We start from the raw sequence: 19,363 nt of genomic DNA on the forward strand, positions 1-19,363 counted from the left end.
CTCTGCTTTGTTGGCCTGAACTTGGAATCCTGCTGTTTACTGACCTTGGAGAAAGGAAGACTGCTAAAATGGTCTGTAAAACTAGGAGGAGAAATGGAAGCAGGGGGCGGGGGGCGGGGGCAGGTCTGAGGAAGCTGCCCTAGGCTGGGGTGGTGAGGTAGACCGTACTGTTCTCTCAAGCTGTTCTTTAGGGAAAATGAGGAAAAGGTGGAAGCAGGTTACAAGATGAAGGCTGGCATATTCTAATAAGGTAAAGCCCAGCAGCCCTTAAAATTTTATTGTATATGGGACAACCAGAACAGAATTAATGAAAATGTTGACATGTTGGGAAAAATGTAACCAACGTCACTGAATAATTTATGTAGAAATTACCAAATGGAAATCTAATCTTCTGTGTAAGCTCTCACCAAAAACACAACAAAATATTATTTACAAAATTAAAAAGAAATCTATAGCCCACTGCTGTCCAGTCAATTCCGACTCACAGTGACCCTACAGGACAGAGTACAACTGCCCTATAGGGTTTCTAAGCCTGTATCTTTATGGAAGCATACTGCCATATCTTCTTCCCTTGAAGTGGCTGGTGGATTGAAACTGCTGACCTTTCAGGACCTTTTGGTTAGAAGCCAAGTTCTTTAACCACTGAGCCACCAGAGCTCCTTAAATACTACAGAAAGAAAAAATTTTTTTTACTGAGCAAAGTTACATGATCATTTGTAAAGTTAGGAGAGAATAAAGGAGAAAACAAATCATCTGAAACCCCCTACATGTTGATTCCCCTTGATAATATTTTCATGAATTTCCTTGTGAGTTTTTTCATGTGCATTTATCTATCTGTAATTTAAAAGTGGATTATTTCCAAGGAGGTGGGGCCAAGATGGTGGAGTAGTCAGATGTTTCCAGTGATCCCTCTTTCAACAAAGACCCGAAAAAACAAGTGAAACAATTATACATATGACAAGCTAGGAGCCCTGACCATCAAAGGCAAAGTTAGAAAATGGACTGAATGGCAGGGGGAGGGAGAGATGGTTCCAAAGCGGCAAGTAGCTGCCGGACCTGACTCGGCGGGAACCAGCGACCCTCAGGCATGATCCTCTGGAGTGACTGCGGCAGGTCTGGCAGTAGTGTTCAGCTTGGGGTCTCCTCAGGGAGAGACAGTGAGCCGCACGGTCTGCTCACATCTCTGGAACTAGAGAAGTACTTAGCAAAAGTGAAGTACTTGCATTTATTTTACCTTGCTCCTAACACCCAAGCTGGCTTCAGTGGCTGTTGATTTCCTTGAGCCTGAGATAGGTTCTGCTGCACGTCCTGAGCCACTCTCCTAGCCTTGGAGAAGGAATAAATTAACAATTGGGAGGAAAGATAATCTGCTAGTTCCACTAAGCTGGAGAGCTCAGGACAGAAGCAGCTCCTGTCTATGCACAAACAATCCGTGGACTTTGAATATCTTTCACCCCTGCATGGACCAGTGTGGGCCCATTTCAGGAGATTAGGCCCTAGTTACTGAAACAGTATATGTGCTTGAGATCTGACTTCAGCTGTTACAGCTGTGTGGTGGAGAGGTGGGTTTTTGATGTTTGACACCACTTTGCCTGTTAAACAGGGTCCTCACCTACCCATATTAGGGAGCTGAGAACTGGTGGCTCCACCCACGTCACCCAGCCACCTGAGACGAGTCCAAGGATAGGTGGGGCCTCCCAGTCCTTACAACCAAAAGCATTGCATGCTCATGGTCTGGCTGCAGAACCCACCCACCTGTGTGCTCTAGGGAACAGGGACATGCTTTCCTCACACTGGGGGGCGGCTGTCAGCCACCTGTCTTGTTCAGAGTGTGATACCCTGCTGCAACCAGATACCTGTATCTACACCAATCACCCTGCCCCTCTAAGACTGTAGGACAAAACCTGTACCACACACTTGATCAACAACTACCTGGGGACCTGAGTTGAATCCATACAAGAAAAGTGAATGGACTCCTAGGCTGATATACCTGGTAACAGCTTTAGCCATCTGGTGACAGGACGTTAGAGCTTCAAAGGGGCAAATAATCCAGCTAGCTCACTCAAGCAGCCTATTTGGGCATATCAAAACAAAACAAAGCAAGAAGCTAGGATACACTAAGCAAACAAAGTAAATACAATAACTTATAGGTGGCTGAGAGACGATAGTCAATATCAAATCACATAAAGAAGCAGACCACGATTGCTTCAGCGAACTCTCAGAATCAAGGAATCTTCCAGATGAAGATGTTTTCTGGGAATTACCAGCTGTAGAATACAAAATATTAATATATAGAACTCTTCAAGAGATCTGGAAGGAGATCCAGCAAAATGCGGAACAAGCCAAGGAACACACAGATAAAGGAGTTGAAGAAATCAAAAAGGTTATTCAAGAACATAATGAAAAATTTAATAGGCTGTAAGAATCCATAGACAGCAATCGGAAATTCAGAAGATTAGCAATAAAATTACAGAATGAGACAATAGAACCTTAGAGGAGCAGAAATGAGGAAATGGAAGGCAGAATTAGTGAGATCGAAGATAAAACACTTGGCACCAATATATTCAAAGAAAAATCAGATAAAAGAATTAAAAAAAAATGAAGAAACCCTAAGAATCATGTGGGACTCTCTCAAGAGAAATAACCTACATGTGATTGGAGTACCAGAACAGAGAGGGAAAACAGAAAATACAGAGAATTGTTGAAGGTTTGTTGGCAGAAAATTTTCCCTGGTTTCGTGAAAGATGAGAAGATACCTATCTAAAATGCTCATCGAACCCCACATAAGGTAGATCTCAAAAGTCACCAAGACATAATCATACTTGCCAAAACCAAAGTTGAAGAGATTTTAAGAGCGGCTAGGGATAAACAAAAAGTCATCTACAAAGAGGAGTCAACAAGAATAAGCTTGAACTCCTCAGCAGAAAACATGCAGGCAAGAAGGCAATGCGATGACTTATGTAAAGCATTGAAGGAAAAAAATAGCCAGGAATCATATATCCAGCAAAACTGTCTCTCAAATATGAAGGTGAAATTAGGACATTTCCAGATAAACAGAAATTTAGGGAATTTGTAAAAACTAAGCCAAAACTCAAGAAATACTAAAGGGAGTTCTCCGGTTAGAAAAGCAATAATATCAGATATCTACCCAAGACTAGAACACAGGACAGAGCAACCAGATATCAACTCAGATAGGGAAATCACAAAAATAAATCAAGATAAAAAATGCTCAAAACAGGGAAACAGCAATGTCATTATATAAACAATGATAACATTAAAACAATAAAAAAAAAAAAACCTACTGCCATAATAAAGAGGGACTAAAAAATGTAATCATACATCTTTCATATGGAGAGAAAGTCAAGGCGATATGAAGAAGTAAAAGTTTGTTTTAAACTTAGAAAAATATTAAGGGAACCACAAAGGATACTAACAACCCTAAACATCAAAATAAAATACAAGAAAAACACTCAGCAAAAACAAAATCAACAGCAGCAAATAAGAGGAAAAGACAGTGTATAAAGATAAGTTATTCAGCACAAAATATTAAGTGGGAAAAAAACTGTCAATGACACACAAAAAAAGACGTCAAAATGACAGCACTAAATACCTATCCATAATTATGCTGAATGTAAATGGACTAAATGCACCAATAAAGAGACAGAGAGTGGCAGAATGGATTAAAAAACACAGTCTGTCTGTATGCTGCCTACAGGAGACACATGTTAGACTTAAAGATGCAGACAAACTAAAACTCAAAGGATGGAAAAAAAATATATGGAGCAAACAACAATCAAAAAGAGCAGGAGTGGCAATATTAATTTCTGACAAAATAGACTTTAAAGTTAAATCCACCACAAAGGATAAGGAAGGACACTGTATAATGATTAAAGGGACAATATACCAGGAGGATAAAACCATGTTAAATATTTATGCACCTAATGACAGGGCTTCAAGATACATAAAACAAACTCTAACAGCGTTGAAAAGTGAGATAGACAACTCCACAATAACAGTAGGAGACTTCAACACACCACTTTCAACGAAGGACAGAACATCCAGAGAGAAGCTTGATAAAGACACAGAAGATCTAAATGCCACAGTCAACCAGCTTGACCTCATAGATGTATACAGAACACTCCACCCAACAGCAGACAAATATACTTTCTTTTCCAACGCACATGGAACATTCTCCAGGATAGACCACGTTTAGGTCATAAAGCAAGCCTTAGCAGAATCCAAAACATCGAAATATTAAAGTGCATCCATAAAAGTAGAGATCTAATAACAGAAAAAGCAAGGAAATCAAACAGTTGGAAACTGAACAACACCTCACTCAAAGACAACTGGGTTATAGTAGAAATTAAGGATGGAATAAAATTCATAAAATCCAATGAGAATGAAAACACTTCATATCAGAACCTTTGGGACACAGCTAAAGCAGTGCTCAGAGGTCAATTTATAGCAATATATGCACACATCCAAAGAGAAGAAAAGGCCAAAGTGAAAGAATTATCCCTACAACTTTGACAAGTAGAGAGCAACAAAAGGAACCGTCAGGCATCAAAAGAAAGCAAATAATAAAAATTAGAGCAGAATTAAATGAAATAGAGAACAGAAAAACAATTGCAAGAGTTAACAAGACCAAAAGCTGGTTCTTAGAAAAAATTTACAAAATTGATAAACCATTGGCCACACTGACAAAAGGAAAATAGGAGGGGAAGCAAATAACCCGAATAAGAAATGAGTTGGGTGATATCACAACAGACCCAACTGAAATTAAAAGAATCATCGTATTACTATGAAAAATTGTACTCTAACAAATTTGAAAACCTAGAAGAAATGGATGAGTTTCTAGAAACATACTATCTACATAAACTAACACAGACAGAGGTAGAACAACTAAATAAACCCATAACAAAAGAAGGGATTGAAAAACCCTAACAAAAAAAGAAGGCCTGGCTCTAATGGCTTCACTTGAGAGTTCTACCAAACTTCCAAAGAAGAGTTAACACCACTACTACTAAAGGTATTTCAGAGCATAGAAAAGGATGGAATACTCCCAGACTCATTCTAGGTAGCCAGCATATCCCTGATAATAAAACAACCCCCCAAAATTTATAGACCTATATCCCTCATAAACTTAGGTGGAAAAATCCTCAACAAAATTCTAGCCAATAGAATTCAACAACATATCAAAAAAATAATTCACTGTGATCAAGTGGGATTCCTACCAGGTATGCAAGGAAACCTCGGTGGCATAGTGGTTAACAGCTGTGGCTGCTAACCAAAAGGTCAACAGTTCAAATCCACCAGGCACTCCTTGGAAACCCTATGGGGTAGTTCTGCTCTGTCCTATAGGGTCGCTATGAGTCGGAATCAACTCAGTGGCAAAGTGTTCATGCATGGATGGTTCAACATTAGAAAAACAATCAGTGTAATCCATCATATCAATAAAACAAAAGACAAGAATCACATGATCTTATCAATTGATGCAGAAAAGGCATTTGACAAAGTCCGACACCGATTGATGATAAAAACTCTACGCAAAATAGGAATAGAAGGAAAATTCCTCAACATGATAAAGGGCACTTATACAAAGCCAGTAGCCAACATCTTCCTAAATGGAGAGAGTCTGAAGGCATTCTCCTTGAGAACGGGAACCAGACAAGGATGCCCTTTGTCACCATTCTTATTCACCATTGTGTTGGAGGTCCTAGCCAGAGCAATTAGGCTAGAAAAAGAAAGAAAGGGCATCCAGATTGGTAAGGAAGCAATAAAAGTATCTGTTCGCAGAGATCTTATACACAGAAAACCCTAAAGAATCCTCAAGAAAACTACTGAAACTAATAGAAGAGTTCAGCAGAGTATCAAGATACATGATAAACACAAAAATCAGTTGGACTCCTCTACACCAACAAAGAGAACTTCGAAGAGGAAATTACCAAATCAATACCATTTATAGTAGCCCCCAAACAGATAAAATACTTAGTAATAAATCTAACCAGAGATGTGAGAGATCTACGCTAAGAAAACTACAAGATATTACTGCAAGAAACCACAAGAGACCTACACAAGTGGAAAAACGTACCTTGCTCATGGATAGGAAGAGTCAACATTGTAAAAATGTCTGTTCTACCAAAAGCGATCTGTAGATACAAATGCAATTCCAGCCCAAATTCCAGCAACATTTTTTAATGAGATGGAGAAACAAATCAGCAACTTCATATGGAAGGGAAAGAGGCCCCCAGATAAGTAAAGCATTACCGAAGAAGAAGAACAAAGTGGGAGACCTCACAAAGCCTGAGGTTAGAACATATACTTCCACAGTAGTCAGAACAGGCTGGTACTGGTACAGCAACAGATACATAGACCAATGGAACAGAATTGAGAATCCAGACATAAATCCATCTACATGTGAGCAGCTGATATTTGACAAAGGCCCCAAAACAGTTAAATGGGAAAAAGACAGTCTTTTTAACAAATGGTGCTGGCATAACTGGATATCCATCTGCAAAAAAAGGGAAATAAAACCCATACCTCACATCATGCACAAAAACTAACTCAAAATGGATCAAAGACCTAAATATAAAATCTAAAACTATGACGATCAGAGAAGAAAAAATAGGGCCAACGTTAGGAGCCCTAATACATGGCATAAATAGTATACAAAACATTACTAACGATATGCAAACACCGGAAGAGAAACTAGATAACTGGAGCTCCTAAAAATCAAACACCTATGCTCATCCGAAGACTTCACCAAAAGTGTAAGAAGGTTACCTACAGACTGGAAAAATGTTTTTAGCTAACGACATTTCCAGTCAGCATCTGATCTCTAAAATCTACTTGATGCTGCAAAAACTCAACCACAAAAAGACAACCCAATTAAAAAATGGGCAAGGGGTATGAACAAGCATTTCACTTAAAGAAGACATTCAGGTAGCTAACAGATACATGAAGAAATGCTCACGATCATTAGCCATTAGAGAAATGTAAATAAAAACTACTCTGAGATTCCATCTCACTCCAGCAAGACCGGCATTAATCCAAAAAACACAAAACAATGAATGTTGGAGAGGTTGTGTAGAGAGTGGAACATTTATACGCTGCTGGTGGGAATGTAAAATGGTATAACCACTTTGAAGATAGATATGGTGCTTCCTTAAAAAGTTATAAATAGAACTACCATACCATCCAGCAGCTCCACTCCTTAGAATATATCCTAGAGAAATAAGAGCCTTAACGTGAATAGATACATGTACACCCGTGTTCTTTGCAGCACTGTTTACAATAGCAAAAAGACAGAAGCAACCAAGGTGCCCGTCAATAGATGAATGGTTAAAGAAATTATGGTACATTCACACAATGGAATACTATGCATCGATAAAGAACAGTGACGAATCTATGAAACATTTCATAACATGGAGGAACCTGGAAGGCATTATGCTGAGTGAAATTAGTCAGATGCAAAAGGACAAATACTGTATAAAACCACTATTATAAGTTCTTGAGAAATAGTATAAACTGAGAAGAACACATTCTTTTGTGGTTACGAGAGGGGGAGGGAAGGAGGGTGGGAGAGGGTTATTTACTGATTAGTTAGTTAAGAACTACTTTAGGTGAAGGGAAGGACAGTACTCAATACAGGGAAGGTCAGCTCAGCTGGACTGGACCAAAAGCAAAGAAATTTCCGGGATAAACTGAATGCTTCGAAGGTGAGCGGAGCAAGGGCGGGGGTTTGGGGACCATGGCTTAAGGGGACTTATAAGTCAATTGGCATAATAAACTCTATTGTGAAAACATTCTGTATCCCACTTTGAAGTATGACGTCTGGGGTCTTAAATGCTAACAAGCGGCCATCTAAGATGCATCAATTGGTCTCAACCCACCTGGATCAAAGGATAATGAAGAACACCAAGGTCACACGATAATTACGAGCCCGAGACAGAAAGGGCCACGTGAACTAGAGACTTACATCATCCTGAGACCAGAAGAACTAAATGGTGCCCGGCCACAACCAATGACTGCCCTGACAGGGAGCACAACAGAGAACTCCTGAGGGTGCAGGAGAACAGTGGGATGCAGACCCCAAATTCTCATAAAACGACCAGACTTAATGGTCTGACTGAGACTAGATGAATCCTGGTGGTCATGGTCCCCAAACCTTCTGTTGGCCCAGGACAGGAACCATTCCCGAAGACAACTCATCAGACATGGAAGGGACTGGACAATGGGTTGGAGAGAGATGCTGATGAAGAGTGAGCTACTTGTATTAGGTGGACACTTGAGACTGTATTGGCATCTCCTGTCTGGAGGGGAGATGGGAGGGTGGAGAGGGTTAGAAACCGGCAAAACGGTCACGAAAGGAGAGACTGGAAGAAGGGAGTGGGCTGACTCATTAGGGGGAGAGTAAATGGGAGTATGTAGTAAGGTGTATATAAGCTTATATGTGACAAACTGACTTGATTTGTAAACTTTCACTTAAAGCACAATCAAAGTTATTTAAAAAAAAAGTTAGAAATAGAACTACCATACCATCCAGCAGCCCCTCTCCTTAGAATATATCCTAGAGAAATAAGAGCCTTTATGTGAATAGGTATATGTACACCCATGTTCTTCGCAGCACTGTTTACAATAGCAAAAAGATGGAAGCAACCAAGGTGCCCATCAATGGATGAATGGATAAATAATGGTATGTTCGAGTCGGAATCAACTCGACGGCAGTGGGTTGGTTTGTTATATTCACACAATGGAATACTATGCATTGATAAAGAACAATGATGAATCCATGAAATATCTCATAACATGGAGGAATCTGGAAGGCATTTTGCTGAGTGAAATTAGTCAGTTGGAAAAGGACAGATATTATGTGAGACCACTGTTAAACAAGAACTCAAGAAATAGTTTAAACAGATAGAAAATACTCTTTGATGGTTATGAGGCACTCAGCTCTGGTCTCCGAGTTCTGCTGCTGAGCCCTCACCAGGATCGTCGTTAATGTCCATAATTCCACCAACAGTCTTTTCAAGGCAATTTAGGCTTTTACTATTATTAAAAAAAAAAAAAAAAGGCAACTTAGGCCTTTACTATTAAAAACCTTAAAACTCTTCCAGCCTTTACTCATTCACGGTTTCAAAACTGCTTCCACATTTTAGGTATCTTAGAGCAGCATTCCACTTCTAGTCCCAGATTCTGTTGTAGTTATCTAGTGCTGTTTTAACAAATATCACAAGTGGGTGGCTTTAACAAACAGATTTATTTTCTCACAGTCTACCCGCCCACTGCCGTCAAGTCGATTCCGACTCATAGCGATCCTATAGGACAGAATAGAACTGCCCCATAGAGTTTCCAAGGAGCACCTGGTGGATTCGAGCTGCCAACCTCTTGGTTAGCAGCCGCAGCATTTAACTACTACGTCACCAGGGTTTCCTTTCACAATCTAGGAGGCTAGAAATCCGAATTCAGAATGTCTGCTCCAGGAAAAGGCTCGCTCTCTCTGTCAGCTCTGGGGGAAGGTCCTTGTCATTACTCCTCCCCTGGTCTAGGAGCTTCTCAGCTCAGGGACCCTGGGTTCAAAGGACATGATCCGCTCCTGGCTCTTCTTTCTTTGTAGTAATGAGGTCCCTCTTGTCTCTGCTCTCCTCTCTCTCTTATATCTCAAAAGAGATTAACTCAAAATACAACCTAATCTTGTAGATTGTGTCCTGCCTCATTAACATAACTGCTTCTAATTCTGCTGCATTAACACTATAGAGGTTAGGATTGACAACACATAGGATTAACAGATCGCAAAATGGTGGACGACCACACAGTACTGGGACTCATGGCCTAGCCAAGTTGATAGACATTTTGGGGGGACATAATTCAATCCCTAACAGGTGAGTTATGCCAATGCTTAACTAACTAGATTTTCTGGTAATATTTAAGTTAATTAAAAAATTCCAACACTGCAGGTACCGTCCAGTGACCATGTTTCTTGTGTCTGTAATTACTTATCAGGCTTTTTGTTTTGATGATTAAAAATTTTTTTTTGTTTATTTTGTTGTTTAGAATATATACTGCAAAACATACACCAGTTCATCAACAGGCTTTTTAATGTGCAGTGATCTCCCTCTGTCCACGGGTATGCTTTTCTAGGTTGGTTTCACCCAAGGGTACCCTCAAAAGAAACGCCTGGTGGTTTACTTTGCAAAAAATCAGCCATTGAGAAGCCTGTGGAGCGCAGTTCTACGTATAGGATCGCCATGAGTTGGAGTCCACTTGACAGCAGCAGGTTGTTGATTCACCAAGGGAAGGACTATTTATACTTTTCTTTCTTCCTGTCTTCTGGGTCTGCAGCTATGACAGAGACTCCACCTTCAACGTGTTTGTGGGAAAAGGACAGCTCATTGCAGGAATGGACCAAGCTCTGGTCGGGATGTGTGTAAATGAGAGGCGTTTTGTGAAGATTCCCCCAAAGCTCGCCTATGGAAGTGATGGCGTTTGTAAGTTTTTGTTCCGTATTTGTAGACGTATCTGCAGAAACAACCAGAGCATTTGCAAGCTGGTCAGTCAGACAGACTACAGAATCTTGGAAGGTTTAGACTGGGGAAAATGAAAAGCAGTGAATACACACACAGCTAAAATTTCCGTTTTAGGCTTATTTCTTCTGAATGTGAAAGAAGGTCTTTTGAATGTTACCCTTGTTGAGGGGAAATTTTTGTTTTCCTTTTTTTATCAATTTCATTTGGAGCAAAAAGGGCGGGAGCATGGTTCCCTTCTGGAATTCCATACAACTTGAACCCTTTTGGCATCCATTACCCTTGGCACCATCCTAGGCATTTATATGTCTGACCTGAAAGGCAGCACCTTCTCAGCATGAACTCCCTTTAATTTCCAGCTGGTGTGATCCCTCCAGATTCAGTGCTTCATTTTGATGTACTCTTGATGGATATTTGGAATTCTGAGGACCAGGTTCAGATTCACACTTATTTCAAGCCTCCCAGTTGCTCACGGACCACCCAGGTGTCGGATTTTGTAAGGTACCACTACAATGGAACATTCTTGGACGGGACACTCTTTGATTCGAGGTAAGTTCCACCATCCATGGTTGTATCAGTGAAGTGCTCACTGGTTCCTTCTGTCTTGCCTACTTTTTATTTTTATGCCCATGGGGAAACCAGGAGAGGTTTCATTAATCAGTAACAAACTGCTTTACTTTGGTCAAAATTTTAACATATCTTAGAGTGATCTAAGAGCAGCGTCAATCTAAATTAACAGTATTTTGAGAGCTCATTGTTAAGAGAAGGATCCTATTTGTAAGTAGGTTTATACATGTTTTGTTCATTATTATAGTTTCCCCATGGAAGGCAGAGGGGAAGGATGAAAGTATATGAAACTATGGAGAAGTGTAGGGGTGAAGTGAGGTGCTGAGCTGGAGAACAGTGAACCCTTTGAGCCTTCTTCTTATTGTAGTGTGTTTGGTTAGATGGAATAGCAGGCCTGTTTTTGTGAATCATTGTGGTTTAATTACATGCTCTTCATTCTTCTTCAACTTGAGGATGTCTGTTCTGTGTTTGGAAACCCTGGTGGTGTAGAGGTTAAGAGCTACAGCTGCTAACCAAAAGGTCAGCAGTTTGAATCCACCAGGTGTTCCTTGGAAACTCTGTGGGGCAGTTCTACTCTGTCCTATAGGGTCACTATGAGTTGAAATCGACTTGATTGCAACGGGTTTGTTTTTGGTTTTTGATTCTGTGTTTGGGAGCAACTGTAATGGCCCGCCTCCAGGGATGGGTAGGGGCTCATTGTTTAGCTGAGATTGGGGTAACAAATACCTCATAGAGGGATGAGTTGGAAACACCGTCATGGTACGGAACTTGTTCTCTTTCTCATTGGTTTCCAGTCACAATCGCATGAAGACTTATGACACGTATGTGGGGATTGGCTGGCTGATTCCTGGGATGGACAAAGGGCTGCTGGGGATGTGTGTGGGGGAGAAACGCATGATCACCATCCCTCCTTTTCTGGCCTACGGGGAAGACGGAAACGGTAAGCCTCCTCTGTCGGAGCCACCCTCATCTCTCCTTATTTTTATTGCAGTGATAAATTCAACTGTTACCACATGAAACCCACCAGACATTACCGTTAGACCTGTCCAATATGGTAACCACTAGCCATATGTGGCTATTTGCGTTTAAATTGTAATTAAATAAAACTTAAAATTCAGTTCCTTGGTCACAATGCCACGTTTCAAGTACTCAGTAACCTCACGTGGCTAATGATAGCACAGATATGGGAGTTTTTCCATCACTGCAGAAAGTTCTATTGGACAACACTAGTCCAGGTCATCTGTCTGACAGTTGAGTTGCAGAAACTTCCATTTAGTAATGGTTATTGGCATTCATGAGCAAGCCCTCTCTGCCCCTGCTGCACAAGCTGTGTCCCTGGGCACCAACCTCTCTGGGCTGTTTTCCCATCTGTGAGATGAGATTTGAACGAGACAGTCTAAAGGTTGTAGACATCAAGGTAGCAGTTTAGCCATATAATGTCAGAGCTGCCAATTTTTTTCCTGATTTGCTCTTTGCAATGGGTTTTATCTGTGATATTAGCTCCATGGGAACAAATGAAAAGCATAATGTTAGGAAATACGTTAATTAGAATTAGTGTCCTGCTTATGGTTTTACTGTGAAGGAAAACGTAGAATGTTGACTTATAAGTAGAATTTCTCAGTTACCACGCATACTTGAATTTCAGGCACATTGAATCATACTGACAGACACAAGGAGACCTTCAGGCATTTAAAAAGCAGATCTATATAGTTAAGAAAAGAAATGAAAATATGGTTCTAATTAAGAAGTTTATGATAGAGGTACCTGGCTTACAATAGCCCTTTAATATAAGGTTTTTCAAGCTATGTTTCGGGGCTCTGTGGGTCTACAGAGCAGGAGGAAAGGGAGCTAAGTGAAGGGGATTCAGTCTCCTTCCTGTCTACTTCCACAGAGGAGGATTCCTTGTGAAAAGAAAAATAAAATGTGACAAACGCCATCCTAAATATGTCTGAATTCTCCCTTCCCTGAGGTATAACCAGTTGTCATTGAGTCAGCGGCAACTCATGGTGACTCCACGTGTGTCTGAATAGAACTGTGCTCCGTAGGGTTTTCAATGTCTTGATTTTTTGGAAGTAGATCACCAGGCCTTTCTCCCAAGGCATCTCTGAGTGGAATTGAACTTCCAACCTTTTGGTTAGCAGCTGAGCATGTTAACTGTTCTCACCATGCTATAGGGTCGCCGTGAGTCAGGATCAGTTCAATGGCATACAACAACAGCAACAACATACTTACTGGTAGGATCCCTGGTGGCATAAGAGCTTGGCTGCTAACTGAAAAGTCAGTGATCGGAACCCACCCAGCAGCTCCTCAGGAGAAAGAGCCTGGTGATCTGCTTTCATAAAGATTACAGTCTAGGAAACCCTATGGGGCAATTCTACTCTGTCCTATAGGGTCACTGTGAGTCGGAATTGACCTGACGGCACAACAACAACGTACTTATTGATACTCAAATTGTCCCATCCTTGGCCAAAAAAACCCAAACCCAAGCCTCTTGCTATCAAGTTGATTCTGACTCATAGTGACCCTATAGGACACAGTAGAACCGCCCCATAGGGTTTCCAAATAGCAGCTGGTAAATTTGAACTGCTGACTTTTTGGTTAACAGCCAAGCTCTTAACTACTGTGCCACCAGGGGTCACACATCCTTGGCCAGAGTAAGTTTATTCATCTTGGCTCCCGAGTCTTTTGACATCACTCACATGTATAAGACACCGAGTCCTTTGACATCACTCACATGCATAATAAACCTTTAAAAATTGTTTTAAGGAAATTAAAATCAAAGAAGACACTTTAAATGGGTGAGTGGTATTATATGTGAATTAACATCTCAATCGAGCTGTTAATAAAAAACAGGTTCAGTTAGTTCTACATGCTAGAAAAATTAAAACCCTGGGGTTATTTTTAAGTTTTTCTTTTTTCTCTCAAACCATATAGAAAGGTACAAAAGATTAATATTCTGTCATGCACAGACCCGTACACACACACACACAAACTCAGTCCACACACACTTCAGGGATTGACCACGTTCCAGAAGCTGCTTTCAGCAGATTTAATCATTCCCCACAGGGGAATTACTAGATTTAGAGTTATTTATTGACTGATGTTAATCTTTGCAAGGAGGGCAAATGCCCAATGATGTCTCTGTGTGGGTTAGTCATTTTGCAGATACTCAGAAAACCCTCACTATGAGGAACATGTAAGAGAAGCAGAACCATCCAGAAGCAAAATAGAAAGTATTTGAGAATTATTTATGTTCTGGATTGTGGGTGCTATTTTTTCCCTCTGTTATCTCTGTTTAATTTTAGTTTTATTTAAGTATGTCTTGTTTGGGATGCACTGAAAGGATTGAATTTTGCCTTTTGCTTCTTAAAAAAATTGGCTCTTCTGAAGTACAAATTTGTGTGGTGTTCTCCTGAACCAAATCGGAGCTTTGGAATCTGTGTCTTTAAATGTCTGTAATTTGCATGTGTACACAAACAGAAACCCACAGAGTCGTGTATTGGGGTTTGCATGTGGGTATGTAACCACTCACATGGAGCCAGCATGAGCATCGAAAATAGAGGCACAGCAGTCTTTTATATTATTAATGGCAGTTATCTCTTTTTCCTGAGAGTCAGGCTTCAGATTGTACCCTCCAGGCCATGGTTGGACACCATGGTTAGACAGCGTGGTTAGACACCATGTGGGACCGCCCAGATTTGGAGGAAGTTTGTTTCCTTGGCTCAGAAACTTCACGGAATGAATAACACCAACACAGAGAATGTTGAGTTGTTGTTAAAGCATTTCCTACGTCTTGTGTCCTGATTTCAGCACCTTCCTCCATTCCACTCTAGGGAAAGACATACCTGGACAGGCATCTCTGGTCTTTGATGTTGCGTTATTGGATCTCCATAACCCCAAGGACGGTATTTCCATTGAGAATAAAGTAGTGCCTGAAAACTGTGAGCGAAGAAGTCGAAGTGGGGACTTTCTCAGGTATCATTACAATGGCACGCTTCTAGATGGCACCTTTTTTGATTCCAGGTAAGTAAATGGCTGGAGCCTTTCTCACCTGAATGTGTTATTAAATACTCTACCTCTGGTTGGACTGTTATCTGAATACTCTGTCGGAGCTGGTTGGTGGTTAGTATTTTGATATCCACTAAGGTTACTGTTTTTTGATACTGAATTCCTTCATGGACTATTAGAATGTTGTTGTTCTTTTTGAGGGGTATGGGAGATGGGTCTGAAGGAAAACAGGAAAGGCCTGCTCATGACTTCCCAGTGGCTTTCCATAAGGGAATGGAAAGCACTCCCACCATCTCATCTTCTATGCCGTGCTCAGCTATCCAAGTACAAACCCAGCTCTGGGGTCCAGATTAGGGAGTGGCTAGAAGTGAGGTCAAGGAGGCCCCGTGGAAAGAGCAGAGGAGATGAAGCTATATGAAAGTGCTTTGCAAACTTTAAAGACTGGTTGGATGAACTCACTTTCCTTCCTGATGCTGCAGAGGCTAGTTCCTGTGCTGCTGTTGTTATTCATAGTTTTGTTTGTTTATCCAGCACAGCTTGCAGTTTGTACAGATGGCTTGGGGTGCAAAATATGAGCAGGCAGCAGGCATTCAGTATGTCTTAGTCATTCAAGTGGCATGTGTTGTTTGGAAACCACTCCTTTAGCTTCCTGTAGAGCAAACAAGCAGTGACAGCAGCCTACCTGTCTCTCTGAGGTAGTAGGTAGACTTCGGTTTATTTAGTCATCCAAAACCATTACAGAAGAATTTTTATATGGTGTTATTTGAATAATTTGTTCTTCCTGCTCTTAGGGTTTCTTCTTTTAAATTTTTTATTCTATTTTTTGAGAAAAAATAGTATTCACATGACTCAAAATCAAAACAAAGTGTGTATTAAGATACTGTGTCTCACATGTCCCTGTCTGCCTCACGCCCGTACCTCCCCTCACCCCCTAGAGTAAACCACTTATATTAGTTTCTTGTTTATCCTTCTAGTATGTGGGTTTAAAAAAAAAAAATGTAAATCTGACCAAATACAGATGATACATTATTTTCTTCCCTTGTGTAACATATTACATACACTATTCTGCACTTTGCTTCTTTTTCACTTTGGAATTTTCTTCCTATCAATGTATAGAGAGAAATCATTCTTGAAAAAATTTTATATCTGTATAGCGTTCCATTGGATTAATATACCAAATTTCCTTAGCTATTCCCCTATTGGAAACCCTGGCGGCAAGGCGGTTAATACAGCTGCTAACCAAAAGGTCAGCAGTTCAGATCCACCAGGCGTGCCTTGAAAACCCCATGCGGCAGTTCTACTCTGTCCTGAAGGGTTGCTATGAGTTGGAATCGACTCGATGGCAACAGGGTTTTTGTTTTTTTTTTATTCTCCTATTGGTGAACATTTGAGTTATTTTTGTTCTTTTTCTATTACAAAAAAAAAAAGTCCTTTGATGTGTGTATGTGTTATTACTTGTTACTAGAGAGTTTGGTTCTGTCCTTTATTCCCTGGCATTATACTTCCAATTGAAAGACCATATTTCTAGTGTACACCAGATTTCATTCCTTGTTAATACAACCACTGTTTTCTTAGGCTTCAGACAGCTTTCCATGTTAGCACATTGGGATCTAGGCCATCCTAACAGCTGTGTAATAGTCTGTTGTGTAGATTTGCTTTTATTTAGGTGAATCAGTTCTCTGTTGGTCATGTGTGTTGTTTCCTGTGTTTTGACTTTGAGTAGGGCTGCCATAATTATTTCTGTAGCTGAACCTTAATGTCTGTGATTAATTGTTCATTTGGGATAAATTTCTAGAAGTAGAATTCCTGGATCAAAGGTCATGTGCGTTTTCACAGTTGCCCTCAAGGAAGCCTTGCTTCCCTTCACTGTCTATAGGATGCCCTGTTCTCTATAAGCTTAGTAGCATTGGGCATAACACTTAAAAATAAACTTTGCCAATTTATAGGAGAAAAGTCATCCTTTATGGGTTTAATCCAAATTTCTTTGATTGCTGTTGAGGTTGAAATTTTTCAAATGTTTATTGGCTATTTGGACTGCTTGTTTGGTGAATTACTTGCCCTTTGACTAATTTGGAAACCCTGGTGGCATAGTGGTTTGTGTTTTTTTGTTTGCCTAATTTTATATTGAGGGCATTTGACCTTTGCTTACTAATTTAGAGAGTTCTATACATTAAAGGGAGCCCTGGTAATGCAGTGGTTAAGAGCTACGACTGCTTACCAAAAGGTCGGCAGTTTGAATCCACCAGCCGCTCCTTGGAAACCATATGGGGCAGTTCTACTATGTCCTATAGGGATGCCATGAATTGGAATTGATAGCAGTGGGTTTGGTTTTTTATACATTAAAGAGGAGCTCTGGTGGCACAGGGGTTAAGTGCTCAGCTGCTAAACTGAAGGTCAGCAGTGTGAACCCACCAGCTGCTCCACAGGAGAAAGATGTGGTGGTCTGCTTCCATAAAGATTACAGCCTTGGACACCCTGTGGAGCAATTCTACTCTGCCCTGTAGGGTCACTGTGAGTCAGAATTGACTTGGTGGCAGTAGGTTTTTGGTTTTTTTGAACATTAAAGGGAGTCCCTGGATGGCATAAATGGCTAATGTACTCAGCTGCTAACTGAATGGTTGGAAGTTACAGTTCACCTAGAGGTGCCTCAGAAGAAAGGCCTGGCAACCTACTTTTGAACAATCAGCCATTAAAAACGCTATGGAGCACAATTATAACTTTGACACATGTAGATTGTCATGAGTCGGGATCAACTTGATGGCAGTTGATTTGGTTTCTTGTTTTTTATACACTAAAGACAATAACCCTTTTATGGTTATATTTTATTTTGCATTTTCCTTATTGTATTTTAATTTTAATTCTTTTGATTTTTGACTTATTTAAATGTAAACTGTTTATGTGGTTAAATACATTAGACATCTTTATGAATTCTGTCTTTGGTGACTTGCTACAAAGTCTCTCCCCATCTCTAGAATATATAAATATTTCCCCATATTTCCTCCAACCCCTCTAAAAGTTTTACTTTTTTACCCTTAAAATACTCTTTATTAGAATTTTTAGCTTCAAAAGTAGTGTGTTTTTATTGTATATGTGAAACAATCCAAAGATGTATAATGAAAAATGTAGTAATTTCCCATTCAACCCTTCCATTCTCACCACCCTGAGGTAACTGATACTAACAACCTTCCACACATAGTCTCTTTCCATGCTCATAAATGTTTTCATATTAAAATCTTTAATCCATCTGGAACTTATTGTGGTATTCAATGTGACAGAAAGGATTTAACTTTTTTTTTTTCTAGATGGTTAGCCAGTTTTTCCAACAAACTTTATTAACTCTTTTTTTTTTCCACGGATTTAAAATGTAACTTTTATTATGTACCAAATTCTTATATACAGTTTTGAGTCTTTGTCTAAAATTTTTATCCTTTTCTATTGATATCTATTTCTGGGCCAGTATCATACTTTTAATTATAATAGTCTTTTAATTTGTTGTGATTCAAAATCCTAAAGGGTTTACAGTGAAAATTTTCCCTCCTATTTCTGTCCCTCAGTCATTTAGTTCCCCTCCCCGTAGGGAGCTAGTATTATTAATTTTATAGGTCTTCTGTACATATACATTGAGAACACATATATTTATTCCGCTATTTTTATTTTTAATGGGAGTGATAGCTTGCTATACACTTTTAAAAACTTTTGAAACTTATGCTTTTAAAACTTTATTCTTAAAAACTTTTAGAACTATTCTTAATTATTCCTTTTTCCAAATGAACTTGAGAATTACTTTATTGAGTCTCCCCCTACTTCTGCCACAACCACACCCCACTGGGGTTTTGATTGAAATTGTTTTAAAACTCATAAATCAGTTTGGGGTAGCATTGACAACTTTACAATCCTCAACCTATCTTGTTGGAATATTTCCCATTGGGGAAACATGATGTTTTTTTCCATTTATTTAAACCTTCTTTCATGTTCTTTTGTTAAAGTTATTCAAGGTTCTCTACACCTCAGGCCCACCCTTCTGCTCCAGTCTCTTCCTTTGAGGCTTTTTCTTGTCTCTTGGCATGGCCCTCATTGTTACCCCAGAGGTCTTCACCATTCAGCTCCCCACATCCTCCAGTGTCTGCTGTTCCCCTCCCACCCACCATGGAACCTTTGCTGACTAGTCCAATTGGCATTTTTTCCCACCTCTTCCTCCATCTCTTCCCTCTTCTGAGGCAACTGCTTTCTCTCTTACCACGTGGTGTCCGTTTATAAGGGACCAC

General features: G+C 40.0%; 1 protein-coding gene across 1 annotated transcript in view; it reads left to right on the forward strand.

Moving 5' to 3' along the window:
• The window catches only part of FKBP9 (FKBP prolyl isomerase 9), a 58,919-nt gene that overhangs the window by 17,634 nt on the left and 21,922 nt on the right, over positions 1 to 19,363 (forward strand). The window contains exons 2-5 of the mRNA XM_049894067.1: positions 10,342 to 10,487; positions 10,883 to 11,072; positions 11,885 to 12,030; positions 14,924 to 15,113. Of these exons, the coding sequence (XP_049750024.1) occupies positions 10,342 to 10,487; positions 10,883 to 11,072; positions 11,885 to 12,030; positions 14,924 to 15,113 (672 nt within the window). The remainder of the gene's footprint in view (positions 1 to 10,341; positions 10,488 to 10,882; positions 11,073 to 11,884; positions 12,031 to 14,923; positions 15,114 to 19,363) is intronic.

Source organism: Elephas maximus, chromosome 8 (genome assembly GCF_024166365.1).
Source record: "Elephas maximus indicus isolate mEleMax1 chromosome 8, mEleMax1 primary haplotype, whole genome shotgun sequence".
Classification (NCBI taxonomy): Eukaryota; Metazoa; Chordata; class Mammalia; order Proboscidea; family Elephantidae; genus Elephas; species Elephas maximus.